The sequence below is a fragment of the Orcinus orca genome, chromosome 2 (assembly GCF_937001465.1).
Source record: "Orcinus orca chromosome 2, mOrcOrc1.1, whole genome shotgun sequence".
Taxonomy (NCBI): Eukaryota; Metazoa; Chordata; class Mammalia; order Artiodactyla; family Delphinidae; genus Orcinus; species Orcinus orca.
In genome coordinates, this window is record NC_064560.1 from 189648754 (window position 1) to 189674580 (window position 25827).

The 25827-nt window shown below is 36.5% G+C and overlaps 1 protein-coding gene across 2 annotated transcripts in view; it reads left to right on the forward strand.

Moving 5' to 3' along the window:
* The window catches only part of CPSF2 (cleavage and polyadenylation specific factor 2), a 31610-nt gene extending 12711 nt beyond the window's left edge, over positions 1–18899 (forward strand). For both annotated transcript variants that reach the window (XM_004262347.4, XM_033419062.2), the window contains exons 7-16: positions 111–226; positions 1356–1543; positions 2228–2518; positions 9177–9277; positions 9609–9809; positions 11672–11824; positions 12569–12794; positions 13911–14210; positions 15430–15564; positions 15964–18899. In XM_004262347.4, coding sequence (XP_004262395.1) covers positions 111–226; positions 1356–1543; positions 2228–2518; positions 9177–9277; positions 9609–9809; positions 11672–11824; positions 12569–12794; positions 13911–14210; positions 15430–15564; positions 15964–16056 — 1804 coding nt within the window. In that variant the 3' untranslated portion in view covers positions 16057–18899. The remainder of the gene's footprint in view (positions 1–110; positions 227–1355; positions 1544–2227; positions 2519–9176; positions 9278–9608; positions 9810–11671; positions 11825–12568; positions 12795–13910; positions 14211–15429; positions 15565–15963) is intronic.
* Positions 18900–25827: the final 6928 nt, after the last annotated feature.

Below are 25827 nucleotides of genomic sequence, written 5' to 3' on the forward strand. Positions count from 1 at the left end.
TATAGTTAGAAAAGGAAAAAACCTTATAAAAGAAGTTATTTTTTAGGTAAGAAAAGCTATTGTTTATTTGAAATGATATAAAGTATTCCTCTTCTTCAACTTTGTTATAGCCACTTAAATGGATGTTCCCTGGAAATGCTAAGCAGACCCTCTCTACTTATCACAGATTCATTTAATGCTACGTATGTGCAGCCGAGGAGAAAACAAAGAGACGAGCAACTTCTGAGTATGTATTGCATACTGTCCTTTGTACAGAGCTGTGGAAGTACATGGTAGTATGAATTACTGTTTATTCTGTTCTGTTAGACATTTTTCTTGTCATATGAGATTGGCTAACTCTAGTATTTTTGAAAAAATATTATGTGACCATATCAGTATTTTTACAAAAAGATGCTTTAATTGGTTTGAATTTAACTTCTGTGGGATAGGTATAAAGATTGGTTTCTTCCTGCCATTCAGCACATAGCTCTCACTGGTATATGTCTAGGGAACATCAAAATATATAAAGATCTCGTATAAATCTACTAGAAAAACATTTACACTCGAAAAGAAAAATGAACAAAGGAGGTAAATGAGGGTGCAAATAGTCTGCTGATTTTGGTGTTTGGGTGTTTTATGCTCTAATCTAGTAGTCTTGATTCTAAAGAGATGTATCTCGGCCATCCCTGGTTGCTTCTGCTTTGGCTTGAGCCCTATTACCTTACATTCTTTTTTTGTAAGCTGCATGGGAATTCAACAGGGAAAATTGGATTCCACTTTCAACATGTTTGATACCACTGCCTTCATTTTTCTACTTAAAAAGTATGACTTATATACTGTGTTACTCTAACTTTTAAGAAGTTTTCAATTCTTGGTATTTTTTTGTTGTTTGTTTGTTTTTGCTAGAGTTTGATTTGACTAAATATTTCCAAGCAGACTTTCATCTAGAAAGTCTTTTATTGGAAGAGGGAATATTATTTATCTTTTATTCTACAGGCATACATACATACAAAACATGTATGTATTAATCTAAACTATAAATGTGTGTGTATAAATTTGGGAATTATGTTTTATAATGAAGTTCATTGAGGTAGGCAGGTAAGACCAGAGTGAGCTGGAAACCCAAGGCTGATTGCATTTGCCCTATTCACCCAATTTTCCCAGTATACTATACAAATGTCATTTTCTATGTATACTGTGGGGGAAAGGGTTGGAAACCACCGATTTATAATTTTTCAATGGAAAAAAAAATTGAGAGTTAATGGCATTCTTATAAATTATAGTCTTCATAGTAAAAACATGGAGATAAAGTTATCTTTAATTTTATAGCAAAGTATTGTTATGTTCTATAAGGATTTTACATTCTTGTTTTCCAGCAAATGTCCTGGAAACACTTCGAGGTGATGGAAATGTGTTAATAGCAGTGGACACTGCTGGCAGGGTTTTGGAACTTGCTCAACTCCTTGATCAAATTTGGAGAACTAAAGATGCAGGATTGGGTGTTTACTCATTGGCACTCCTAAATAATGTCAGTTATAATGTGGTGGAGTTTTCTAAGTCCCAGGTTTGTTTTCATGTATCATTTGTAATAAAGATGTTTGCTCCAGAGATTGGGCTTATGGAAAACAATGTGTTAATTGCCCTTTGGATTTTCTTTTTCTCTTGGGGTTGATGATAATAATGTTGGTAATGATGATGATGATGATAAAAACTAAAAATCAACCGCTTACTGTTCTGTACAGTTTGTGTATTATTTTCATTTAATCCTTATATATCCTATGAAGTAGGTTCTGTTTTTGTCCCCATTTTACAGACTGGGCAACTTGGTTCTCTAATGCTTAGTATCACAATCTGTAAAATGACGGCAAAAGTAGAACCTACTTCATAGGATATAATTGTTAGAATCTGTTTTTCTCTTCCTTTTGGATAAGCTCTTTCTCTTGAAGTAGCAATGTCTGGGGTAAGATATTCATTTAGAACTTATATACCGCCTTCTGAATAAGATTTAAGGTGACTTATAACTGAAACATAATGCAAAATGAGATTTCTAGGGATGAATTTCTGGGAAGATCTGATGGGGAATAGAAACAGACAATAAGCTGCTTATTAACATGGTAAAATATAAGCAGCCATTGGTGGAAAAAAGACTTTAAACAAGATGGAATTTGAACTCCTTGACTATTGTAGGATACATTGAGGTTTTAATACAGTATTTTCTAATTATTGTCACCTTTTCCCCCCATATTAGGTAGAATGGATGAGTGATAAATTGATGAGATGTTTTGAAGACAAAAGAAATAATCCATTTCAGTTTCGTCATCTCTCTCTATGTCATGGTCTTTCTGACTTGGCTCGAGTACCTAGCCCTAAAGTGGTACTTGCCAGCCAGCCCGACCTAGAATGTGGATTTTCAAGGGATCTCTTTATTCAGTGGTGCCAGGACCCTAAAAACTCGATCATTCTAACTTACAGAACTACTCCTGGGACTTTAGCACGTTTCCTAATTGATAATCCTTCTGAAAAAATTACAGAAATAGAGGTAAGTGCTTGTATCTGAACTTTATCTTTTTTCTTTTTTGGCCGCACTGTGTGGCGTGTGAAATCTTAGTTCCCTGACCAGGGATTGAACCCATGCCCCTTGCAGTGGAAGCACGGAGTCTTAACCACTGGACTGCCATGGAAGTCCATGAACCTTATCTTAAAATTGTTTGGGGGGTACATTATACAAGATGTTTATAACAGTGACCCAAAATAAAACTTGAAGTTGTTTCAGGATTTTTATCTGACTAACAGTAGAGAAGCTTTAATAGCACATATTTCAGAGCTCCTTAATTGGAAACTCTCAGTATTGAACCCTTCCGTGGTACCCTCTGGAACCATACCCAGAGAGTATGCATATATGCTGTATTCGTATTTGCTCTTTGAAAAATTCCTTTCACATCCTTCCTGTAATTGAAATCTGGCTATTTCCTAATGATTTCTTTTTCCTGTAGCCTTCTCTTTCATGCTTCGTGTACTTTGGGCGGGGTAGGTATCCTTGTTCTGTGTTGCAGCTTTCAAGCCATTTCTCTTCCCTCTGTAGTTCATGCTGTCAGACTTGAAAATACACTGACCCCTCCTTGTTTCAGACACTGATCTCTTGGTCATTCTCTGTTGTTCATCGGTGACTTTAGACCCTGGTTCACAGTCTTCCAGTCCACTCATACTCAGGACTCTATTCTTGATGACTTTAGCATCCATATGTATGATTTATCCAGTTTTTGGCCCTCTCAGTTCCTTGACACCTTATTTCTTAATGATCTGTTCCTCCACTCCACCTCAGCCATCCCTTCCCCATGATCACGCTGTCCACTCCCATGGTCATACCTTTAACCTTGTTATGATCTCCAGATCTCTCCCTCAAGCATCCCACTCTGGTCTCATAGCTGACTTTCTCTAGTACTCTCATGCCAACAATTCTTTGGTCCCATTGGGACTTTCAATTCATGAACCTCACCACTTCTGCTAATCATCATTGTTCCATCTTCTGGCTGTGTTGGGTCTTCATTGCTGCGCACAGGCTTTGTCTAGTTGCGGTGAGCGGGGGCTGCTCTTCGTTGCGGTGAGTGGGCTTCTCATTGCGGTGGCTTCTCTCTTGCGGGGCACAGGCTCTAGGCGCGCGGACTTCAGCAGTTGTGGCGCATGGGCTCAGTAGTTGTGGCTCGCGGGCTCTAGAGCGCAGGCTTGGTAGTTGTGGCGCATGGGCATAGTTGCTCTGCGGCATGTGGGATCCTCCCAGACCAGGGCTCGAACCCGTGTCCCCTGCATTGGCAGGCGGACTCCCAGCCACTGCGCCACCAGGGAAGCCCCATATGTCTAGGGTTCTTTGCCCTTTCACCTTGTTAGGGGTATTTCTTCTGTAGTTATTCTTTTTCTCTCCATTATCTATCACCTTTTCCCTCTACTTGGTGACATCCAAAATAATTTTTACTATTCCTCCTCTACTCCCAAACTTGTTCTTCTCTGAGTCTTCCTCGTGTCATGGACTAGCAGTGCTTTCCACATATTTATTCAAGCCCAAATACAGAAATTTTAAAAATGTTCATTGAAGTGTAATATATACTGAAAAGTTTGCATATTGTAAGTGTACAGCGTGATGAATTTTCCCAAATTGAACACACCTGTCTAGCTTATACCCAGATCAAGAAACAGACTATTACCAGTACCCCAGATACCCCCTTTCTGATCCTCCCTATCCTTCCAAGGGTAACCACTATCCAGGCTTCTAATGCACAGATTATTAAAATTTATTTTCAGTTCCTTACTTTTCTCTCACTACCCATATCTAATCCAGGAGCAAGTCCTATTGACTCAACCTCCAGATATGTCCTAAATCCGCCTACTTTTCTCCATCTCCACTCCCAATCATCCTAGCCCATGCTAAGTGGTGTTGCCTGGACTGTGCAGTGGTTTTCTAATTGGTTTCACTGTTTTTACTTTTATACTCCCTTAATCCTTTCTTCTCATAGCGGCCAAAGACATATCTTTCCCTTTCACTCTGTCTCTGTCTCTCATTTTATTGTGGTAAAGCCACATAACATTAAATTTACCATCTGAACCATTTTTAAGGGTCCAGCACAGCAGTGTTAACTATATGAACATTGGTGTACAATAGATCTCTAGAACTTTTCATCTTGCAAAAAGTTCTGTACCCATTGAACAACTCCCAAAGGCATCTTTTAAAAATTCATCATTTCATGTCATTCCCTTGCTTAAACCCTCAGGTGGCTTCCTTCTACTCTTTGAATAAAATTCACACTCCTTACCTGGGCTTTCGAGATCCCACTGATCTGATCTCCACCCACTTTTCTGACCATATCTCATTCCACTGTCTTTATGCTCAACACTGCTTCACTGCATCAGGGTCTCCTGCCTCTGATGTTCTTCCCAGCTTTGCACTTGGTCACTCCTTGTCATTCAAGTCTCAGTTTAAAGGTCACCTCCTCAGGTAGGGCTTCTCTGACTACCAGCCTACTACTCAGTTAGTTGCCAACCCATCACGTTACTTTATTTTTCCTAGCTCCCATTACTATCTGATATTTTCCTTTGTTTGTTGTCTTCCTTTTCCTACTACCAACTAGAATACAAGTTCCATGAGAAAGGGATCTTGTTTTTTTATATCCCTAGCACCCAGAACGGTGCTTGGTACATTGAAGGTCCTCAATAAATGTGTTGGTTGAATTCATGAATGACCAAATAGGTGAATAGGCAATAAACCAGATTTCTTACCATGTTAGATAAGAGTTTACTATGTATGGTATTTTTTCATCTACATTTATCATTCTCTAGAGTCAAATCTTACTCATTTAAGAAGATCAAAAACAGTAAATGAATAAGGATTAATGAATTGGAGTAAATTTGATTAGGAAAAAGGAATAACTTGGAGGTAATACAGTGAAGGACTAGGGAGAAAAACATCTTAGGGTTGACTATTCTAGAAATCTGTTTTTGAATATAGTCATTAACTTTAGATACCTTAAATGAAAAATAAGATGGAGAGTAAAATTTATTATAGCAACAGGCATAAACTAAATCCTGAGGTAAATGTTCTGTCAAAGTTTATTTGTGGTTAAGATAGAGATCTATGTAAATTGCTGAGAGTGTATACTACAGGAAAATAATGACGCTTTTCTAAATTGAACTTATTTCCAAGTAAGCAAATGTGGGATGCCAGGTGTAACATGTAAATCACTCTTTCATCCTATATAGTAGAAACACTTGATTTTGGTTTAATTTTTTTTGTTGCTTTTTATTTTAAAATAATTTCAGTGTTAACAGAAAAGTTATAAAAAATAGTATGCCCAGATTTCCCAGTTGTCAACATTTTACTGGATTTGCCTTATGACTTCTTTTTATACATATATAAAATGTATAATTTTATACATTATAATTTTATACACAATATTAGATATTTTTTTGAAAGTAAGCTGCAGGTATTCCATCATTACCTCTAAACACAGCAGTGTGTATTACCTAGAAACAAGGACTCTCCTGCAAAACTGTTGTATAATACATCCATTGAAATAAGGAAATAAGCACCGATATGATACTACCATTTCATCCACTGACTCCCCTTGACTTTTGGTGAATGCTCCAACAATGTCCTTTATAATTATCCTTTCCTTTTTTTTTTTGCGGTACGCGGGCCTCTCACTGTTGTGGCCCCTCCCGTTGCGGAGCACAGACTCCGGACGCTCAGGCTCAGCGGCCATGGCTCACGGGCCCAGCCGCTCCGCGGCATGTGGGATCTTCCCGGACCAGGGCACGAACCCATGTCCCCTGCATCGGCAGGCGGACTCTCAACCACTGCGCCACCAGGGAAGCCCAACCCTTTACTTTTTTGTTCGGAATCCCATCCAGGATTACACATTGCATTTAGTTGTCATGACTTGACATTTTTGAAACATATATGTTCTAGATTTCTTTTTCTTTTTACATACAAATATCTATATGATTTTTTTTTAAAAAGAAATGGGGCCAAATTATCCACATATTTTTGAACAGTGAAAGTAGATACAGATTTACTGTATTTAATACTTGGTATTAATAAATTTTCAAATGTTTTTGAATAAGTGAATGAATTCTTTTTAATAATTCTTTAATAATACATTATGTATATGTACTTTGATTATTTAATCCAGTGGTTCCCAGAAGTATGGTATAAGGACCCCTGGGGACTACCTGAGATGCTTTCATGGAGTCCACAGACTGTTTTTCATGATAATATTAAGATGTTATTTGCCTTTTACTGTGTCTACATTTATATTGACGAGTGAAAGCAATGGTGGGTAAAGTGCTGGTGCCTTAGCATAAATCAGGGCAGTGGCACCAAACTGTATTAATCACTGCATTTTTCATTACCACACACTTGTAGTTCAAAAAAGTCAGTTTCACTTAAGAATGTCCTTGATGAAGCAGTAAAAGTTACTAGCTTAATTAAATCCTTTTAGTAAAAAGGTTTTTTTAAATAATCTGAGTGCCAAGATGTGAAATATACAAAAGCACTTGTGTTGCATACTGAAATATGATGTTTGTCCTGAAGAAAACCACTTGTGTAATTGTTTGAGTTGTTGAGTTAAACTAGCCACTTTTTTTTTCCTGAAACACTGGTTTTACTTGAAGTAATGACATAGTTATTCAGACTTGGCTATTTGGCAAATATTTTCCCAAAAATAAATAATTGAGCTTGTGGATCTAAGGAAAACAATTGACAGCATTTCTTGCCTCAATCTGATAAAATTGAAACTTTCAAGTGAAAATTAGAATTTTGGAAAACTTACGCCTGTCACTGTGAGACTGACATCTTAAAAGACTTTTCTGATGAGATTGGTGGTGATATTTGCAAATGTGATTTTTAAAAATATTGTCAATATTTGTAAGATCTGTGTAACTTAGTGAACTAGTATTTTCCAAATAACTACTGCATGAAGTTGCAAAATAATGTACAAATAAAAGATGCAGTCAAAGTGTAAGATAAATCAGTAAATTTTAGTAACAGAGTATAAAAGTTATCGGTATGGTTACAGATTCCACATTACAACTAACCTTTAAGAAACTACCACTTTCTGAGTTTTAATGTAATATCAAAGAAGAATATTCATGAAAAGGCTATTTAAAAATTTTTTCCAACCATTCATCTGTGTGAGGCTGGATTTTCTTCATATACTTTAACCAAAACAATATATTGCAAGAGATTGAATGCAGAAGCAGATGTGAGAATCCAGCTGTCTTCTATTGAGCTAGATATTAAAGAGACTTACAGAAATGTAAAATAATGCCATACATCTTACTAATTTTTTTTGCTTTGGAAACTATAATTATCTTTTGTAAAAAATGATGTTAATGTTAACATGTAATGAATGGTTTTATTACTTTTTAATGAACAGATAAATATTTTTTAAATCTCTCAGTTTTAATTTCTGATATGGTAAATATTAATAAATATAACCCACAAAACCCAAAAATTATTTGAGGTTCTCAGAATTTTTTTTTTTGGCTGTGTTGGGTCTTCGTTTCTGTGCAAGGGCTTTCTGTAGTTGCGGCAAGCGGGGGCCACTCTTCATGGGGGTGCACGCCTCTCACTATCGCGGCCTCTCTTGTTGCGGAGCACAGACTCCAGACGCGCAGGCTCGGTAGTTGTGGCTCACGGGCCTAGTTGCTCTGCGGCATGTGGGATCTTCCCAGACCAGGGCTCGAACCCGTGTCCCCTGCATCGGCAGGCAGATTCTCAACCACTGCGCCACCAGGGAAGCCCTCAGTAATTTTTAAGAGTCTAAAAGAGATCAAAAAGTTTGGGAACTACTGATTTAATCATTCCATGTTGATGGATTTTAAAGTTATGTCCAGTTTTTTACTATTACAAACATTGCTGCCATGTACTTTTTTTCTTCATGTTTGTGTGATCATTTCAGTAGGATAAATTCCTAGAAGTAGAAATGCCGTGTTAAACGACAAGCACATTTTTAGTTTTAGATGTTGACAAACTGCCTTCTAACATAGTTGCACTAATTTTCCCAGAGCAGATGAAAGTACCCTTTCCCCATTAGTAATTAGCATTGCCAATTTCATAAATTAAAAGATGGTATTACATTTAAATTTTTTTCAAAAATCATTAGTAAAGTTATATCTTTTTTTGGCTATTAGTTATTTTTCTTATTTTATAAATTGCTTGTATATCATTTTGTCCTTTTTTGATCTTTTTCTTAACTAATTTGGAAGAGCTCTTAGGACAGAGTGGCTTCTGATAGTCAAATAGTGCTGCAAATAATTTTCTCAGTTTCTTTAAATTTCATGAGATTTAAAATGTCAGAATATTTTTTTCCCTGTCACCATATTTATTCACGTTTTCTTTTGGGTTTTATGTCATGTGTAGGTCTCACCTACACCAAATTATAAAAATACTTCTCTGTATTTTCTTTGCCTGATTGGTGATTTTTAGCCAGTTTGATTTAAATTAAACCCATCCTGGAAATGTGACAGCTCAGTTTTAGTCCTAATCTAAATAGGATCTGTAATTGCACATAATGGAAACTTAAATAATTTCAGAGGAAAATTTAGTTTAAAGATGATGAATCAATTTAGAGATGTGATGTATCTCACACCCCACTGCCTTAACCCCCTAATATTGATATTTCCTTTCATCTGCTATTTTTCTGTAGTTGAGGAAACGTGTGAAACTTGAAGGGAAAGAACTTGAAGAATACTTGGAAAAAGAGAAACTAAAGAAAGAAGCTGCTAAAAAACTTGAACAGTCAAAAGAGTAAGTTGTTTTCAGACAGATTAGAAGTTTATCTAAGTAATTTGATAACTTATTTCTGGACAAAAACGTTTAATTGAAAATATTTAAATTTTCTTTTGACTTTATTACTTTTATTACATCTTTCCAGTGGTGCTAGAATACTAAATCCTTTCAGTGCTAACGTTAATTTACTAACTGGCTGTTAATGCTCTATGTCACGAAATATCAATCCAGTAATATTATCATTATCATTGAATTAATAGTGAATGTTAATTCATTAATAATTTTATAAATATTAATTAAAAGTCTTTTGGGGACTTTATGACCTTTATCTTTTCCCAAACTCCCTTAGGGCAGACATAGATTCCAGTGATGAGAGTGACGTTGAGGAAGATATTGACCAGCCATCAGCTCATAAGACTAAGCATGACCTGATGATGAAAGGTGAAGGTAGTCGTAAAGGAAGTTTCTTCAAACAGGCTAAAAAGTCTTATCCTATGTTTCCTGCCCCAGAAGAAAGAATTAAATGGGATGAATATGGAGAAATTATCAAGTATGTGAGCAAAACAAGTTCTTCTTTTTTACAGATTGGAGGTGGTAACTGTATTGTCATTTTAGCTAAAAGAATTTGGTCTTTCTGGTCATCATGTACTTAGTTTCTGAGTATCTGAGCTTGTAGTTTGAAATATAAAAATAGAAAGGTTGAGGAACATATAGAGAGTTAATAATAAAGGAAAACTGGTAGTTTTATTACTTAGGTATGTGAAATGTTTAAAATGATGATCAGGACTCTTTCATGCCCTCCCCACTTAAAAAGAGGTAAGGGATGTGCATTGGAGAAAAACATATGATAGGAAGAACTTTTGATGGCTAAGGTTATGTTAAGTTTGGGAAATGGGTTATGTCTCAAGTAGTGTTGCACACATGTTTTAGTTACAAGAGGAATAGGAGATAGTGTGAGTGGAACCATAGAAAATCTACCAAATCTATACCCACTATTAGAAAAACAACTGAAATCACACATTCTAATCACAGATTTGAAAACACTACTATCCTGAATAAAGATCAGTAAATGTCAACTGCCTTTTAGCATAATGCACGCTGTCTTTCACAATTTGGTTTCTCCCTACTTTTCTATTATATTTCTCTATATTTCTCTTACAGCAGTGTGTGTTCTCCACTCTGGTGGTTCCAGCCTTCTCTCAGTTTCCCCCTGCTCAGCTTTTTCATGTCATGCCTTTACCCATGTTCTTCCTTCAGCTTGGTTCTACCTTCCCATCCCAAGCTTTCAGGCTGCTGAATCTGGCCTCACAAACCACTGGAAAACTTTCCTGTCTCTCCCTTGCCACCGCAACACAGTTAGTTCCCTCTCTTTTACTTTCTTTGTAAATATCTTGAGCCTATGGTCTTAGGTCATCCTTGAATTTAATTAGGAAAATTCTACTGTTTACTTGGCCCTCTAAAATAGTAGGGAGAAAAGCTAACAATCTAAACCGTATTGGTGAGTTTGCTTACCATTTCACTTAATTAGTGGCCAATCTGTTTATCATATGGACAGTGCTCTTTAGCTTCAATTTTCTTATCTGAAAAATGGGGGTAAGAATACAACGAGGTTATGCTTTTGAAGGCACTTAGCATAGAACCTGACTCATAGTAAATGCACTTTAAGTGGTTGCTACTACTGTTGTTATGTGGATTACAGTTGGAGATGTTGGGCTCCTGCAGCAATCTAGATGTTGGGTGACAGAGGCCTGGATTCTCAGGAATGTGAGGGGATTTGGGGGTAGGGCATGATAAATATAGAGATTAGAGAGAACATTAAAAAAAGTTTGCTTTTTAATTTTAATGTAGAACTCTCTCTGATATTGGAAAATAGTTGTGCTAGTAGTTTGTTGAAATAAAGATGAAGGCTCTTGAGGGAGCTAATGATTTTGTATCTCAGGTTTCTCTGTAAGGTGCAAAAATGGAGAGTCATCTGCTTTCATTGGGCAGGGAAGGAATAATGTGGGTGTCTTAAGGAAACCAAAGGAGATCTGAGATTTATAAGGACTGGAAATTGACAAGAGAAACCACAGAAATTGAGAAAAAGAATTACTGAAACAAATGCAGGGCCAGGTTGCAAGAATACTTATGATAGCCACTAAGGTCTTCTAATGACGTGTGTAGGTAGGGCCTTTTCACTCACCCACATGGTGTGTTTTAAAGTGTACTACTCCTTGATGGTCATGAAGAACGTAATATATGCAGTCATCTGATAATTGATATTGTGAAGTTGCACTGACTTTGGATCAAATGTGTATTTGAATCTTGATATATGTGAGGAGTCTAAAAATTATGCCATCTACTAATTAGTTGTATGTAGTAAATAATATTGGCTTGCTTGTTACTGCTTCTAATTAGAGACTTTTTATTTAGACCAGAGGATTTCTTAGTGCCAGAACTTCAAGCTACTGAAGAAGAAAAAAGCAAATTAGAGTCTGGCCTGACAAATGGAGATGAACCCATGGATCAGGATTTATCTGATGTTCCTACTAAGTGTATTTCTACAACAGAATCTATAGAAATAAAGTAAGTGCTCTTGTTGCATTTTGAGCATAGATTAGGAGGTAAAATTTCAAGCGCTTGAGTCACATAATTTACATTGTTTCAAAAGTGAGATTTCTGAATATCCTCTAGTAAGTTTGTGCTTTTAAAATGTAATTTTTTTCTTCTTGTGAAGTATGGTGGTTTTTTTCCCTTCATTAATGATATTTGAATGCCAAAATGAATTGGTGGTGAGGAGGGGGTTAAACTTTAAATTGTACATGTATGTGAAAAAACATTCTTTCTGGTCTTTCTAGTAAGTCTAGTAGCAGGTGAGCTTATATAATTCCAAGTTTAATTTTTCTAAACTCTTGTTTAATAAAATAAACTCTTTGACTCAAACATCTCTGCGAGTGCATTAACATCTTAAAAATACCACTGTGTCTTAAAAATACCACTGTGTCTTAAAAATAACCACTGTGCCTTAAAAAATTGTGAACCTTTTTTTCTCTATTTAGTGCAGTTAACACCAGTAAATGATCATTTTGGAATATAATTTTTAAAGTTATCAGAGAGCAAAGTGGCTTTTTGTCTAGTGGTATCATCTAGTATACATTCTTGGGTATGGCTAAGAGCTCAATAATACATATTAACAATATAACATGTGTATTCCTCAAATCCTCATTCTACATATTGATACATTTCTTTCCTGATGATAAAAGCCATTAAAAACCTAATTTTAGAATTAACTTACCAGAAAAGTAAGCTTGAATAATCATGTAATTACAGAGCCAGGGTTACTTACATAGACTATGAAGGACGCTCTGATGGAGATTCCATTAAAAAAATCATCAATCAGATGAAACCACGACAGTTGATCATTGTCCATGGACCACCAGAGGCCAGTCAGGATCTTGCAGAGTGCTGCCGTGGGTTTGGTGGGAAAGATATTAAAGTGTACATGCCAAAGCTACATGAAACAGTCGATGCCACTAGTGAAACTCATATCTACCAGGTAAGTATGCTGGCATTTGAGCCACATAGAAATAAGTACTTTTTGTTGCAGATTAGGACAGATAGATTAGGAATACAGTGGTGAGTGAAACAATGTGGTCCCTTGTCCTAGCAGATTTTATAGTCTGTGGGGCTTGTAACAAGGAAATAGCATTTATCATACTGTTATACCTCTGATAGAGGAAGTACAGGGTGCTATGAGTGTATAAAGAGGGAGATTCCAACCCAAATTTGGGAGGTTTAGAAACAGTTTCCCAGAGGAAGGGATAACTAGGCTGAATCCCGACGACTATTTAGATGGGTTGTCAGGGTGGTGTATAGAGTGGTAAAGAGAGGGAGAAAAAGTGTTCCAGGCAGAGGGGACAACATTTGTGAAAGTATAGAGGTGAGGGGAATGGGGAGTGTTTAGGAATTCAGAAGTTTTCTAAAAATTCACAGATGTTAAGGTTCTATTCCTAATTGAAAAAAATGGAGACAGGTATAGAAAACAGGAATGGCACAGAGGAAGGCTTGATTAACTCATATCTGGTAGTGGGAGATGGTATCAGGTAAGGCAAGAGTGGTGTCTATATTTGTTTGGAAAAAATGGATTGGAATTCACCAGGCAGCAGCGTCATTCTGGGCAGAACAAGAGGAAGCAGCGTTCCAGGAATATGGAGGTGTGAAACTGCGTGGTATATTGAGGAAACCCTAAGCCATTCAGTACTCCTGAAGTAGCATCAGGTCCTAGGGGATAAGACTGATCAGTGGTTCTCCACCCCGGCTACACATCTGGAGAGCTTTGGGGGAGTCAAGGGGCTCAATGTTCTGGCCTTAGTCTCACCAGTTATATTAGAATCGCTGGAGGTGGGACCCTGGCATTAATGTTAAAAAAAAAAAAAAATTCCCGTGTGGTCCCAATGTAGTCAAGGTTAAGAACCTTAAGAAAGTAGACAGGGGCCCTATGATTTTACAGGCCATTAGGTCATTACCAGTTACAGTGAAGATCAGATGAATGAAAGATTTTCAAATTTTAATACACAGTACTAGAGTTAGAAAATAATAATAGATCATATTTAATTGTTAAGTTATACTCTTTGGGCATTGTTTCTCTCCCTCCCCTTTGCATCATATCTAGGTGAGATTAAAAGATTCACTTGTCAGCTCCCTTCAGTTTTGTAAGGCAAAAGATGCTGAATTAGCTTGGATAGATGGTGTCTTAGACATGAGAGTTTCCAAAGTGGACACAGGAGTTATTTTAGAAGAAGGAGAACTAAAGGATGACGGAGAAGACTCAGAAATGCAAGTGGATGCTCCTTCAGATTCTAGCGTTATAGCACAGCAGAAGGCCATGAAAAGTCTGTTTGGAGACGATGAGAAAGAAACAGGTGAAGAAAGTGAGATCATTCCTACTTTGGAACCCTTACCACCTCATGAGGTAAAAAGCATGTGCTGCTTCTCTCTCTCCTTTAATTTGTCATCCTTTGAATGTTTTTTTAAATGTTTTTAACCATTTAAAATATGTCATATATAGGCTCATTTTGGAGTTTAAAAAAAATTACTCAAGGTATGTCTCAGTGTGCGTGTGTGTGTCCTCTATGGCTAGAGAATGATAACGATAGTAAGGAAACCTGTAGCAGATCTTCTTATAAGATACATAATTGTTTCATGATTTGTTTTTCAGTATGGATTTTTAAATATTAAGTTTGATGATTGTGAGGGTCATCTACCTGCTTCCAGTCAGGAGATTTATAATTTTCTAAGAATGTCATACTCTTGTACTCCATTTTTGTGTATTATTGATTCAACTTAACCACTTTTGGTTTTGATGCAGTTAGAAATCATTTATTTCCTATAGGAATAGTTTTAGTCTAGTATTTTATTTACGTGTTCTCAAGAGATAGCTAGTTAACTGGCAGAGCTTCCAGGTAATTAACTTACAGCAATATTAAAACTATATTATGAGAGTCTGACACAACTGTCAAGTGATGTCTTTGGCCCTTCTATGCAGTAAAGAATGGAGAGACGGCCTCTGTCATTGGATTCCCTTCAAGTACAACAAAATTGTGGGAAGGAATTAGGAACTTTCTTCTCTCTGTGCTAAAGCTGGTGCTCGTCAAAGCAACTTCAGAGCGTATGTCCTCTATGGCTAGAGAATATATTCAAAGCAGCGGCATTAGGTTGAACCGCTTGCCTTTCTGATTCTAAAACCCACGCATTCACTGTGAGGGAGGAAAGAAAGTGGAAGTGGGATCAGGGGAGAATTATCCTCTGAACTGTATACAAAGGACTGGGATCTGGAAAATGAATTTTTTTGTTCAGTTCTGCCTACTCGCACTCTAGTTGACCCCCTTAGGCAAGTGGGGGAGTGAAGAGCATAACATTATCAAACGGCGTTCTGTTATTGTGAGGCACGACTAATAAAATTGATTGTGAAACATTCAGAAAATATGAAGGGCTTTGTAATGTAAAATAATGAGGTAAAATTCAGACTAACAACTTGGAATGTGATTTATAGTCTTGAAATGATCTGTCAAAGGAATTCAGGGGATAACAGGAAATATCTTAGAGATCATGTGTTATTTCACTTTATTCAGTACAACTGTGTGTCTGGTGTTTTATTTGAAGTTCTTCTTTCCCCTTTAACCTTATCTAAGGTTCCTGGACATCAGTCAGTTTTTATGAATGAACCAAGACTGTCGGACTTCAAACAAGTTCTTCTAAGGGAGGGGATCCAAGCTGAGTTCGTAGGAGGTGTACTCGTTTGCAACAATCAAGTAGCAGTCCGTAGAGTAAGTGTGTTTTTAAGAAGGGCTGAATTGAACAGATGCTCCTGATGTTTAGTTATTTTGAATTCTGTAATTCTTGATTGAATTAATTTTACAAACTGGAGATCAGTAATTTATAGTGAAAACATCACATTTATAGTGGTGACCTTGATGGCTTTTAAAAGTGACTCTCAAAGATGTGATATATAGTTTTATTGTAAATTTTTATTATTTGACTCCTGTGACATTTATGTGTCTATGTAAAATTCATGACTTGAATATTACATCCATATTCTGTGAATCACAGCAGTCCATTTCCTAATCAGTCATAGAGCAATCTAGTTAATATATTTTGGTTATTATGTCTGCATATTAATGGATAGAAAGTCTGCTAAATAACTTATTTTTTTACTTGGTTTCTAGACGGAAACTGGACGCATTGGATTAGAAGGCTGCCTTTGTCAAGATTTTTATAGGATAAGAGACCTTTTATATGAACAGTATGCCATTGTGTAAAGGACATGATGTCAAGAAGTATCTGTTTGACCTTTCTAAGAAAAAAGGATTCTTACTCTAAGCTTTTGCATTTTCGTTTTGTAACATACAAAAAGAATCTGCCAGAAAAACTTAACATGCATTAGATTTTTAAAAATGTAAATAGAAACCATATTGCTAATGCTGAAATGAGCATGCTACCTTTTGGCTTTCAGAGTGAGAGATCCTTACAAGTGTGCAGGCCCTGGAGTTGAAGGTGATTGGCTTCTTTTAGAGACCCCTTATTCTAGAAGGGCTTGTTACTTGAATAAAACAATGCAACTTAGCAAACCAGTTCATGGCCTTAGAGAAACATGTTTGCATGAATTCTTGCAAACTGTTTCTTACATTTTCTGGAATGAAAAATGAGAATTTATCTTAAAAAGATGCACTATAAGAAAACCCTGATGAAACAGTTTTTTGAGCCTATGTATTTAAAAAACAAAAAAAAACAGAGTGTGTGCTGTAATTCTTTTGAATTCCTGTATGCAGTTTTCTTCACAGGGAGCTTATCTACTCCATGCCTACGTTTCCCAGTGATTCACTCTACTGTGAGATGGTACACATTTGGTTCAGAAACCAGTTTTTATTTCTCCCATTTCCTTTTTTATCAAGATTTTGTTGTTGTTGTTGTTGTTCAGCTTGAATTATAACTCCATCATTTGAATATACATAATTCAGAAAAACTCCTTGACATGTTCTAGTGTTAAAGGTCCTGCATACATTTTAAACACATCTTAACTATCAGCTAGGTTACTGTACTGGAGACTGTTTTGTGCTTTGCTTTTAGGGAAACAAATGTTGAACCTCATATTTTTATAAGGTAGCAGTATAATTAAAGGATGTAAAGGTCTTCATCTCTTAGGCTTGCTTTCTCCTAAGGTTGCCCAAGCAGTGGTTGGATTTTATATACATTACTACAGAAATAATACTGAAGTTGAATAAGGCCATCCATTCTATGTTCATCTCTTTCTTGGGGCTAGCATCCCTGATACAGTATAAACCACTTGTGTTTAAGAGTAAAAACAGTATATGCAGTTCTCATTGAACTTAAAAATGAAAGTCATGTCACCCTATTGTAATCTGTGGGTGCTTTTTTAGAATGTAGCTTAATCACGACAGACCTTGATGTTTATTTCTTATTTAAACCCTACTCTTTACACTTAAGCATTTTTAGAAGGGTCAGATTTCTTGTTTAACTTATATGGAACTATGTATAATACAACCCAGTGATATCAGACAAGAATTAATATTTCACTCTATTTCAAATGCTTAGAAAGCTTTTATTGTGAGTTAAATTGCTAATGCAAAGTTTACAGCCTTCTGGTACTGAAAACCAGACACACAAAACAAGTTACAGACGATGAAGATAAAGAGTATGTTTTCTTTGCAGAGCTTTGAAAAAAAAATCACTTAAACTCTTACTACTGAATAGAGTAAGCCTAGAATCCTATTTATATTCCAGGGGAAAGAAAGTCTGCATTTGTTTCATGGCTTAAAGCATCTGGTTATACATATTACATTGCAATAGTGATATTGAAAAATTGTCTCTTGCCTAGCGTTTTTATTGTCCTATGCACAGGAATTAAATTTTAAAGTACTGCTTGAAGATGGCTGTGCTAACTAATGTCAATGCAGGAGCAATATTTTTACCTGTTTCTAGATGACAGTGTTACTAAAATTTCTAAAATGAAGGCATTTGTTTAGTCTCAGTTACTTAAGAAAAATATAAACTTTAAAAAGGACTCTGAGGTAAATCATGAACTCAGAGGCACTTTCAGGTCGTCATTGTGCAGAGGCAAAGTAAATACAATGGACCATCAGCTGATAGCTATAATTTGGTTAAAAAGAAATTTTGTTGTAATATTTGTGGCAGTGGGATTATAAATGTCAAGTATCATTGCAAACTTTCTATATTTTCATGAACCAGTAGGTGGCCTGAAACAGAAGTGAGAAAATCAGTTTTCTAAGGAGGGCCTTTGCCTTTTTAAAAAAATTTGAGATACGATTCCCATACTTTTAAAGTTCACTCTTTTAAAGTTACATTTATTATTATTTTTTAGTATATTTACAGAGTTGTGCAACCGTTACCACCATCTAATTCCAGAATACTTCATCGCCCCGAAAAGAAACTCCGTACCCGTTAGCAGTCACTCCCCATTCTCGCTTCTCCTCAGCCCCGGGCAAGCATTAGTCTATCTTCTGTCTCTATGAATTTACCTATTCTGGACAGTTCATAAAAATGGAATCATACAGTATGTGGCCTTTTGTGTCTGACTTCTTTCACTTAGCATAACTTTTAAGATTCATCGATGCTGTAGCATGTATCAGTATTCTTTTTATGGCTGAATAATATTCCATATGGATATACTGCATTTTGTTTATCCACTCATCAGTTGAGAGACATTTGGTTTGTTTCCACTTTTTGGCTATTATGAATAATGCTGTTATGAACATTTGTGTACAGGTTTTTTGTATGGGCATATGTTTTCGATTTGGGGAGGCATATACGTTAAGAGTAGAATTGCTGGGTCATATGGTAACTCTGTGTAACCGTTTGGGAAATTGCCAGACTGTTTTCCAAAGTGACTGCACCATTTTACATTCCTATGTCCTCGGCAACACTGGTTACTCACCATCTTTTTTATTTTAGCCGTGTTAGTGTGTGTGAAGAGGTATCTCATTGTGGTTTCGATTTGCATTTCTCTAATGACTGATGATTTTGAGCTTCTTTTCTGTACTCATTGGCTGTTTGTATATCTTCTTCGGACAAATGTCTGTTCAGATCCTTTGCCTATTTTTAAATTGGGTCATTTATCTTTTTATTGTTGAGTTAAAGAGTTTTTTATACACTCTGGATACTAAATCCTTATCATATGTATGATTTGCAAATATTTTTTCCCATTCTGTTTGTTTTTTCACTACCTTGATAGTATCCTTTGAAACACAAAAGTTTTTAATTTTGATGAAGTCTTAATTTATCTGTTTCATTCTCTGGTCCCTTGTGCTATTGGTGTCATATCTTAGAAACCCATTGCTTTTTTTTCCCTGAGAGCTTTATGGTTTAATATAGTTCTTACATTTAAGTCTTTGATCCATTTTGAGTTAACTTTTATGTATGATGTGAGGTAGGGGTCTGATTTCATTCTTTTGCATTTAGATATCCAGTAGCCCAGCATCATTTGTTGAAAAGACTATTTCCTCATCAAATTTTCTTGCCACCTTTGTTGAAAATCAGTTGCCCATGAGTATATGGCTTTCTTCTTGGATTCTCAATTCTATCTCACGGATGTATACATCTATCCTTATGCCAGTATTGTTTTTAATACTGTAACTATGTATTAAATTTTGAAATTGGCAAGTGTACATCCTCCACCTTTTTTCTCTTTCAAGATTGTTTAGGCTGTTCTGGTTCCCTAACATTTTCATATGAATTTTAGAATCAGTTTATCAATTTCTGTAAAAAGGCCACTCACTTTTAATAGGAAAAAAAAAGTACTTGAAATTTAGAGCTTAAAATCTTAGAATGTTATGGCTGAGAGGGACTATAGAATTCATCTAGTTCAACACGCTTATTTTAGTATTGAATGAATGGGCCTATGGGAGGTAAGGGGTTTGCTTGAGTCAGATAGCTGGTCAGAGACAGAGTTGGAATTGGAACCTAGCCTTCATAGAGTCCGTTCATTTTATATTAAATGAATGAATCTAGAATCCTTATAGAATCCATTGATTCAATACTAAAATAAGTATGTTGAACTACATGAGTTCTGCAGTTCCTCTCAGGCATAACATTCTGAGATTTTAAGCTGTAAATTTCAACTACTTTTTTCCTTGCACTGCTGTGCTGCTTCGCTTCCTTAGTTATATTCACTTTGCTTAGGGGGAATATGTTCAGTTTATCTGCTCTAAGAACAGCATCTGGCAGCTGTTACTTAGGACAATAGCCTGCTGAGAGAGAGACTGCTTCCATTCTGTGTGATGGCCAGTGAAGGTGGGGAGGGCGGGGAGAGAAAGGGTAAATGTCACCTTCTGTACTTTTCTTTGGTTTTAAGGTTCTAGAGTTTTATCACACGGTTATTGTCCTTTAAGTATTGATGAACTCATTACCACTTAAGTCAAAGGGTGTAAATAGTGGTTAGTAATTCAGTGATTGAGAGGTTGATTGTTTGCTTGTTTGTTTGCGTGGTGGTTGTTCTCTGCCACCCCTAACCCCTTCTTTATTCAGCCATTTGATAACTACAGAGTGGATGGCTAAGTGATGATGCAGTGCGAACTAGAGAAGGAATCTTCAGATCTGCCTACCTGGGCAGGGATCAAGGAAAGGTTTTTTTTCCTTCTTCTTTTGCTTTTCTTTCACTCTAACCACGTGAATTGTGTTTGTGAGAAAATACCCCAAATTGTCACAGTAAAAACCCAGGACTTTGCTGGAAATGAGGGTATCTTGGCTTCTCTCTCCTGTTGGTCCCCCCTCCTCCCCGCCCCATTCCCACACAGCTCTATTTTTTTGGTGCTTTTTCCTTCACTACTCAAGCCCATTTCATTTTAGTTCTTGAAGTCAAAATGTGATTTCGAGGAGCAAAATAGGAGTTTGGAGAGTTTTAAATCTCTCCTCATTGTAGTTGAAGAGAACCGAAAGTGTATGTGCTTCTTTTGTGACATTGTTAATGGAATTCTATGGATCCTACTCAAACATTTGATACTGAGTGATAGTTTCAAGCAGAGAATACACAAAGGATTCATAAGGACGTACTACATCGCTTTCTGAGGTTATTTTAATGTTCAATATCCAATTTATTGTGTGCATTTCCTTTTTCTTCTTGACACAATTTTTTTTTTTTAAAAGGCACCTCTAATTGTACATTCAAAACTAGTGAAGTCCTTCAAACAAATCTCTATGGGAAGCTGTTTTTATTCTAAGGGTGCTGCCTGCTGTCCTTGTTTTAAATATTTTTGGAGCTCTCATTTCTCTTCAGATTCATTTACCGAGCTTATGAGAAATGTAATTTATCTTAGAAACACATGTGGTCTTGGCCCAGCCATTACCATTTGACTCTAAATGACCACCCCCCCAATATTTAAAAACTCTTCTTTTATGGACAGACATTTGATATCATAGGAGATTTTTTATATTAAAAAGTTACCTATTAAATACCAAACTATAATAAAAATAAAAGCAGTGGAATATACCAGAAATCATAAAGATGCTGTCATTCCCAACATCATCAGTAGGTCATTGTTCAGGTTAAATTTCCTACTCAAGTATCAAAGGATGTATGTCTCTAATGAGATTATGGAAATCCTCTATCAGTTATAAGAAAAACAAATTACCTAAACGTATAGGATTCAGATTCTAAAGGTTTTTCAATATCTCCCATATGTAATTTTTTTCAAGGAGACAGACTATTGTAGGAAGAAAGAAGTTATGTTTAATGAGAAAGATTCAGAACATTGTGCATTTTTAACTATTAAGCAGAATCTTATAGCTACATTATTGCCCATTTAAAAAAACTTTTCACATTTATTTCAAATATCCTTTTGAATAGTTTTACCTGAGATAAGGAAACCATTAAGCAGAGATTTTTCTAGTATAAAAACCAGTGTAATAAATTCATAATAGCTAAAAGACCACTTGTGTGTGTCTTATTTTCTAACTTATTATTTTGAAATAATTTTAAACTGACAGAAAAGTTACAAGGATAGTTTAAAAGATCCTATATATCATTCCCTAGGTTCCCCTGTTGTTAACATTTTGCCGTATTTATTTATCATTCTATCTATATATACATATTATTTTTTGAATGGTTTGATACTAAGTAGCAGTTATGACGTCCCATTAGCCATAAGCACTACAGTGTGTATTTTTTAAAAACAAGGACTCTCCTGCATAACTACACTACTTCCATCAAAGTCAGGAAACCAATGTTGTTGAAATTCTACCATTTAATCCACAAACCCCGTTCACATGTTACCAGTTAGTCCAAAATGTCCCTAAAATAACCCTTTCCTTTTTGGTCTAGGATCCAGTCCAGGATGATGCATGTGTTTAGTTATGTTTTCCCTTCAGTCTTCCTCAATCTGGAAGACTTCCTCAGTTTTTCCTTTTTTAAAATTTATTTTTTTATGACCTTGACATTTTGAAGAGTGCCGATCAGTTACTTTGTAAATGGCCCTTCCTTTGAGTTTGTCTGATGTTTCCTCATGATTAGATTCAGGTTATGGGTTTTTGACAGGAATACTAGAGAAGTAAATGATGCTTTGTTCTTCTCTGCATTATATCAGGAAGTACATAGTGTCAATTTTCCACATTACTGGTGATGTTAATTTTTCATGGTTATGTTTCCAAGGTTTCTCCACTGTCAAGTTAATAAATATTTTGTGGGGAGCTACTTTGAGACTATGTCAATATCCTGTTCTTTATAAATATTTATCCTCTAGTTTTAGAATCTATTGATGATTCTTATCTGAAGAAATCAGATAAGATTGCCAAAAGGTGATTTTCTTATTACACTGTGGCTTCTACATTTATTTGACATTCTAGTGTAAGCACATTCTCTTCTCCCCCATTTGTTTGTTCATTATTTATATCGGTGTGGAACATGGATTCTGTTTTATAATCTACAGACTGTCGTGATTCATGTTGATGCTACAGTTTTCCTAGATTTGGCTAAGTGGGAGCACTTTTAAGCTGGCTTCTGTGCTCTTTTGACATGGTCTCAGGTTCTTTTTTGTTTGTTTTAATTGTGGTAAAAAACATAACATTAAATTTACCATCTTAACCTTTCTTAAGTGTACAAGTTCAGTAGTGTTACGTATATTCACGTTGTTGTGCAACAGATCTAGAACTTTTTTATTTTGCAACACTGAAACTCTATACCTGCTGAGCACTAATGTTCTCGCTTGCCTTCCCCCAGCCCTTGGTAATCACCTTCCTACTTTCTGTTTCTATGGTCTGATTGCTTTAGATACCTAATGAGTGGAACAGTACAGTAGGTGTCCTTTTGTGAGTGGCTTATTTGACTCAGCATACTGTCCTCAAGGTTCATCCATGTTGTAGCATGTGACAGGATTTCCTTCCTTTTAAAGGCCGCATAATATTCCACTGTCTGGTTGTACCACATGTTCTTTATCCATTCATTTGTTGATGGACATTTGGGTTGTTTCCACCACTTGGCTCTTGTGAATCATGCTGCAGTGAACATGGGTGTGCAAATATCTCCTTGAGATCCTGCTTTCACGTCTTTTGGATACATATCCGATGAGGCTGCTGGGTCATATGGTAATTCCATTTTTAATTTTTCGAGGATTTCCATACTGATTTCCATAATGGCTGCACGTCCCCATGGTTCTGTGAGCACTTCCTAACTTTCAGTCACCACAAGATGTTCCATCTTGCATTTTCACTACCCCAGTCCTGGGATCTGCCATTTCTCCAGAGTCCTGGTTTACTTTAGTGGAGAATGTCACTTAGAACCAAGATTTGGGTGCTCACTTGTGCTCATTGCCACGGTGCTATCATTGCTACCAGGTCCTCAGTATACAATTAGGAAATATCTACATCTATGCTTGTTTCCTCATCATCCATCCCTCTATGTTAAAAACCACAAGTTCACACTGATCTCCAGTTCCACCTCTACTCCACAAGGTTTATTCTAGCCTTCCCTCTCTTCATATTTGTACCTCCTTTACCCTATAGTAAAAACAGGGGCTCCCATAATCTTCAATATAGTCACTTATTTGTTCACTCCCCTGTAATTAATCAATTTTTGACCATGGGGCTGGCTGATTTGCTTGAAGCCCCCTGCACACAGCTGCCACAAGAACAGAGTTTCCTTCTATTCCTCGCTCCGTGGCAGCACCTGCCATTTGAACCCCATAGCAGGTATTTTAAAGAAGACATCTTTGGCCTCGACAGATGTTCTGTTCCAATTTACGTGATGGTCCAGCAATGGTGAAATAAGCACAGATTCCGAGGGTTTCTACTTTGAATGGGACTTTATAGTCTTTGGGTATTTGTCTTGGTTATTTTGCTACAATATTTTCCTCATTATTTCCTACTCTAGAGTTAAGCCAAAGTAATGATCACTGTGGAGTGGGGTTAGTGGAGGAGAGGATGAAAAGGAAGGAGGTGGAAACCCCATCTCAGGGGAGTAGCGGGTCTGGCAAGAGGATACCACACATGGCGATCACAATCCAAAATGCTGTCTAAGCAAAACACATTAGCAGTTAAAGCTCTTAAGATCTGTGTTAATATTATTTTAGAACTGTCCTTGCAAAAAAAACTTTGCCTGTCATTTCATCATTTGGATCATCCACAACCTTAACTCTTAAGCTTTAGGAGTGTCATGACCAAGTTCACTATACTGAGTAGTGCTGAGGTGTTCTTTTATTAAACAGTCAGTTATTCTTCAATCTTAACAATTTGGAGTGGGAGGAATAATATGCCCCTGGACAAACGATTCCTCAGTAAGCTTAAGATGGAGTCCAGTTATGTAACAAATGTGGAACCTGTATAATAATTACTAGAACTTAATCCTACCAATGGGAAAATGGAGTCTATGGCCATAATTATTTCCATTTTAGAGATGTGGTTCATCTAATGGGAATAATTGCACAAGTGCTTTTTTACTAAAAAATAACTGAGCCCCTATCGTAGTAGCTGACACTGAGTATTTTCTATGTACCAAATACTGTGCCAAGTACTTTAAATGCATTGTCTCATTTAACCATAATGATCATGGTCAGGATGGACACTGTTATTACCCCATTTTACAGATGTGGAAACTTAAGTTTATGGTCTGTTATTAGTCTCCCAATTCTGACACATAATAGGCATTACAGATATATCATTAGAGTTCTTTAGTGGTTTTTTTTTTGTTTGTTTTTTTGTTTTGTGGTACGCGGGCCTCTCACTGTTGTGGCCTCTCCCGTTGTGGAGCACAGGCTCCAGATGCGCAGGCTCAGCGGCCATGGCTCACGGGCCCAGCCACTCCGCGGCATGTGGGATCCTCCCGGACCGGGGCACGAACCCACGTCCCCCGCATCAGCAGGCGGACTCCCAACCACTGCGCCACCAGGGAAGCCCCAGAGTTGTTTAGTTTTGAGTACCACTTTGTGTGGATTGGGCCAGTTACTTTAAATCTTAGCACTTCAAATACATGGGGATGGTAATGGTACCATTGCCTAGGGTTGCATGAGGATTAAATAATATGAACCATGCAAAGCATGTGGCGTGTCTGGCACATGGTAAGCACCTCAATACATGTTAATAATTAGTGCCACTTTCACATCCATCACCTCATTCAATCTTTATTACAACCCTAAAGGCTACCTATCACCTCATTTTTACAGAAAAAGAAACTGGCTCTGGGGTGTCTAAGTGGCTTATTTAAAGTCACATAGTTGATGAATAGTGAATCGGGTGCTTTTACCACTTGATCTACAAAAAGTGCTCTAATACTTATCCATTTAGCTTCTAGAGAAGGATCCTTCAAAGTAACTTCTAATGTATTACTCACAGGTTACTCTAAATAACAGTGGAATTTACACCACATGACCTAATGTAGATCAAAGACGTTTTTATCTTTAGACATTTTCTAAGACAATTTAAATGCAGCAGACTTTCTGATTTGGTCAAGGTGATAATGCATTAATCTAAAGATACTGAATCTTCTTATCTTTACTAGTGATGTTATTCCCCATAGAATTACAGAAAACAGACTTCCCTTGGTCAAAATGAGAAAACCCACAAGCTGC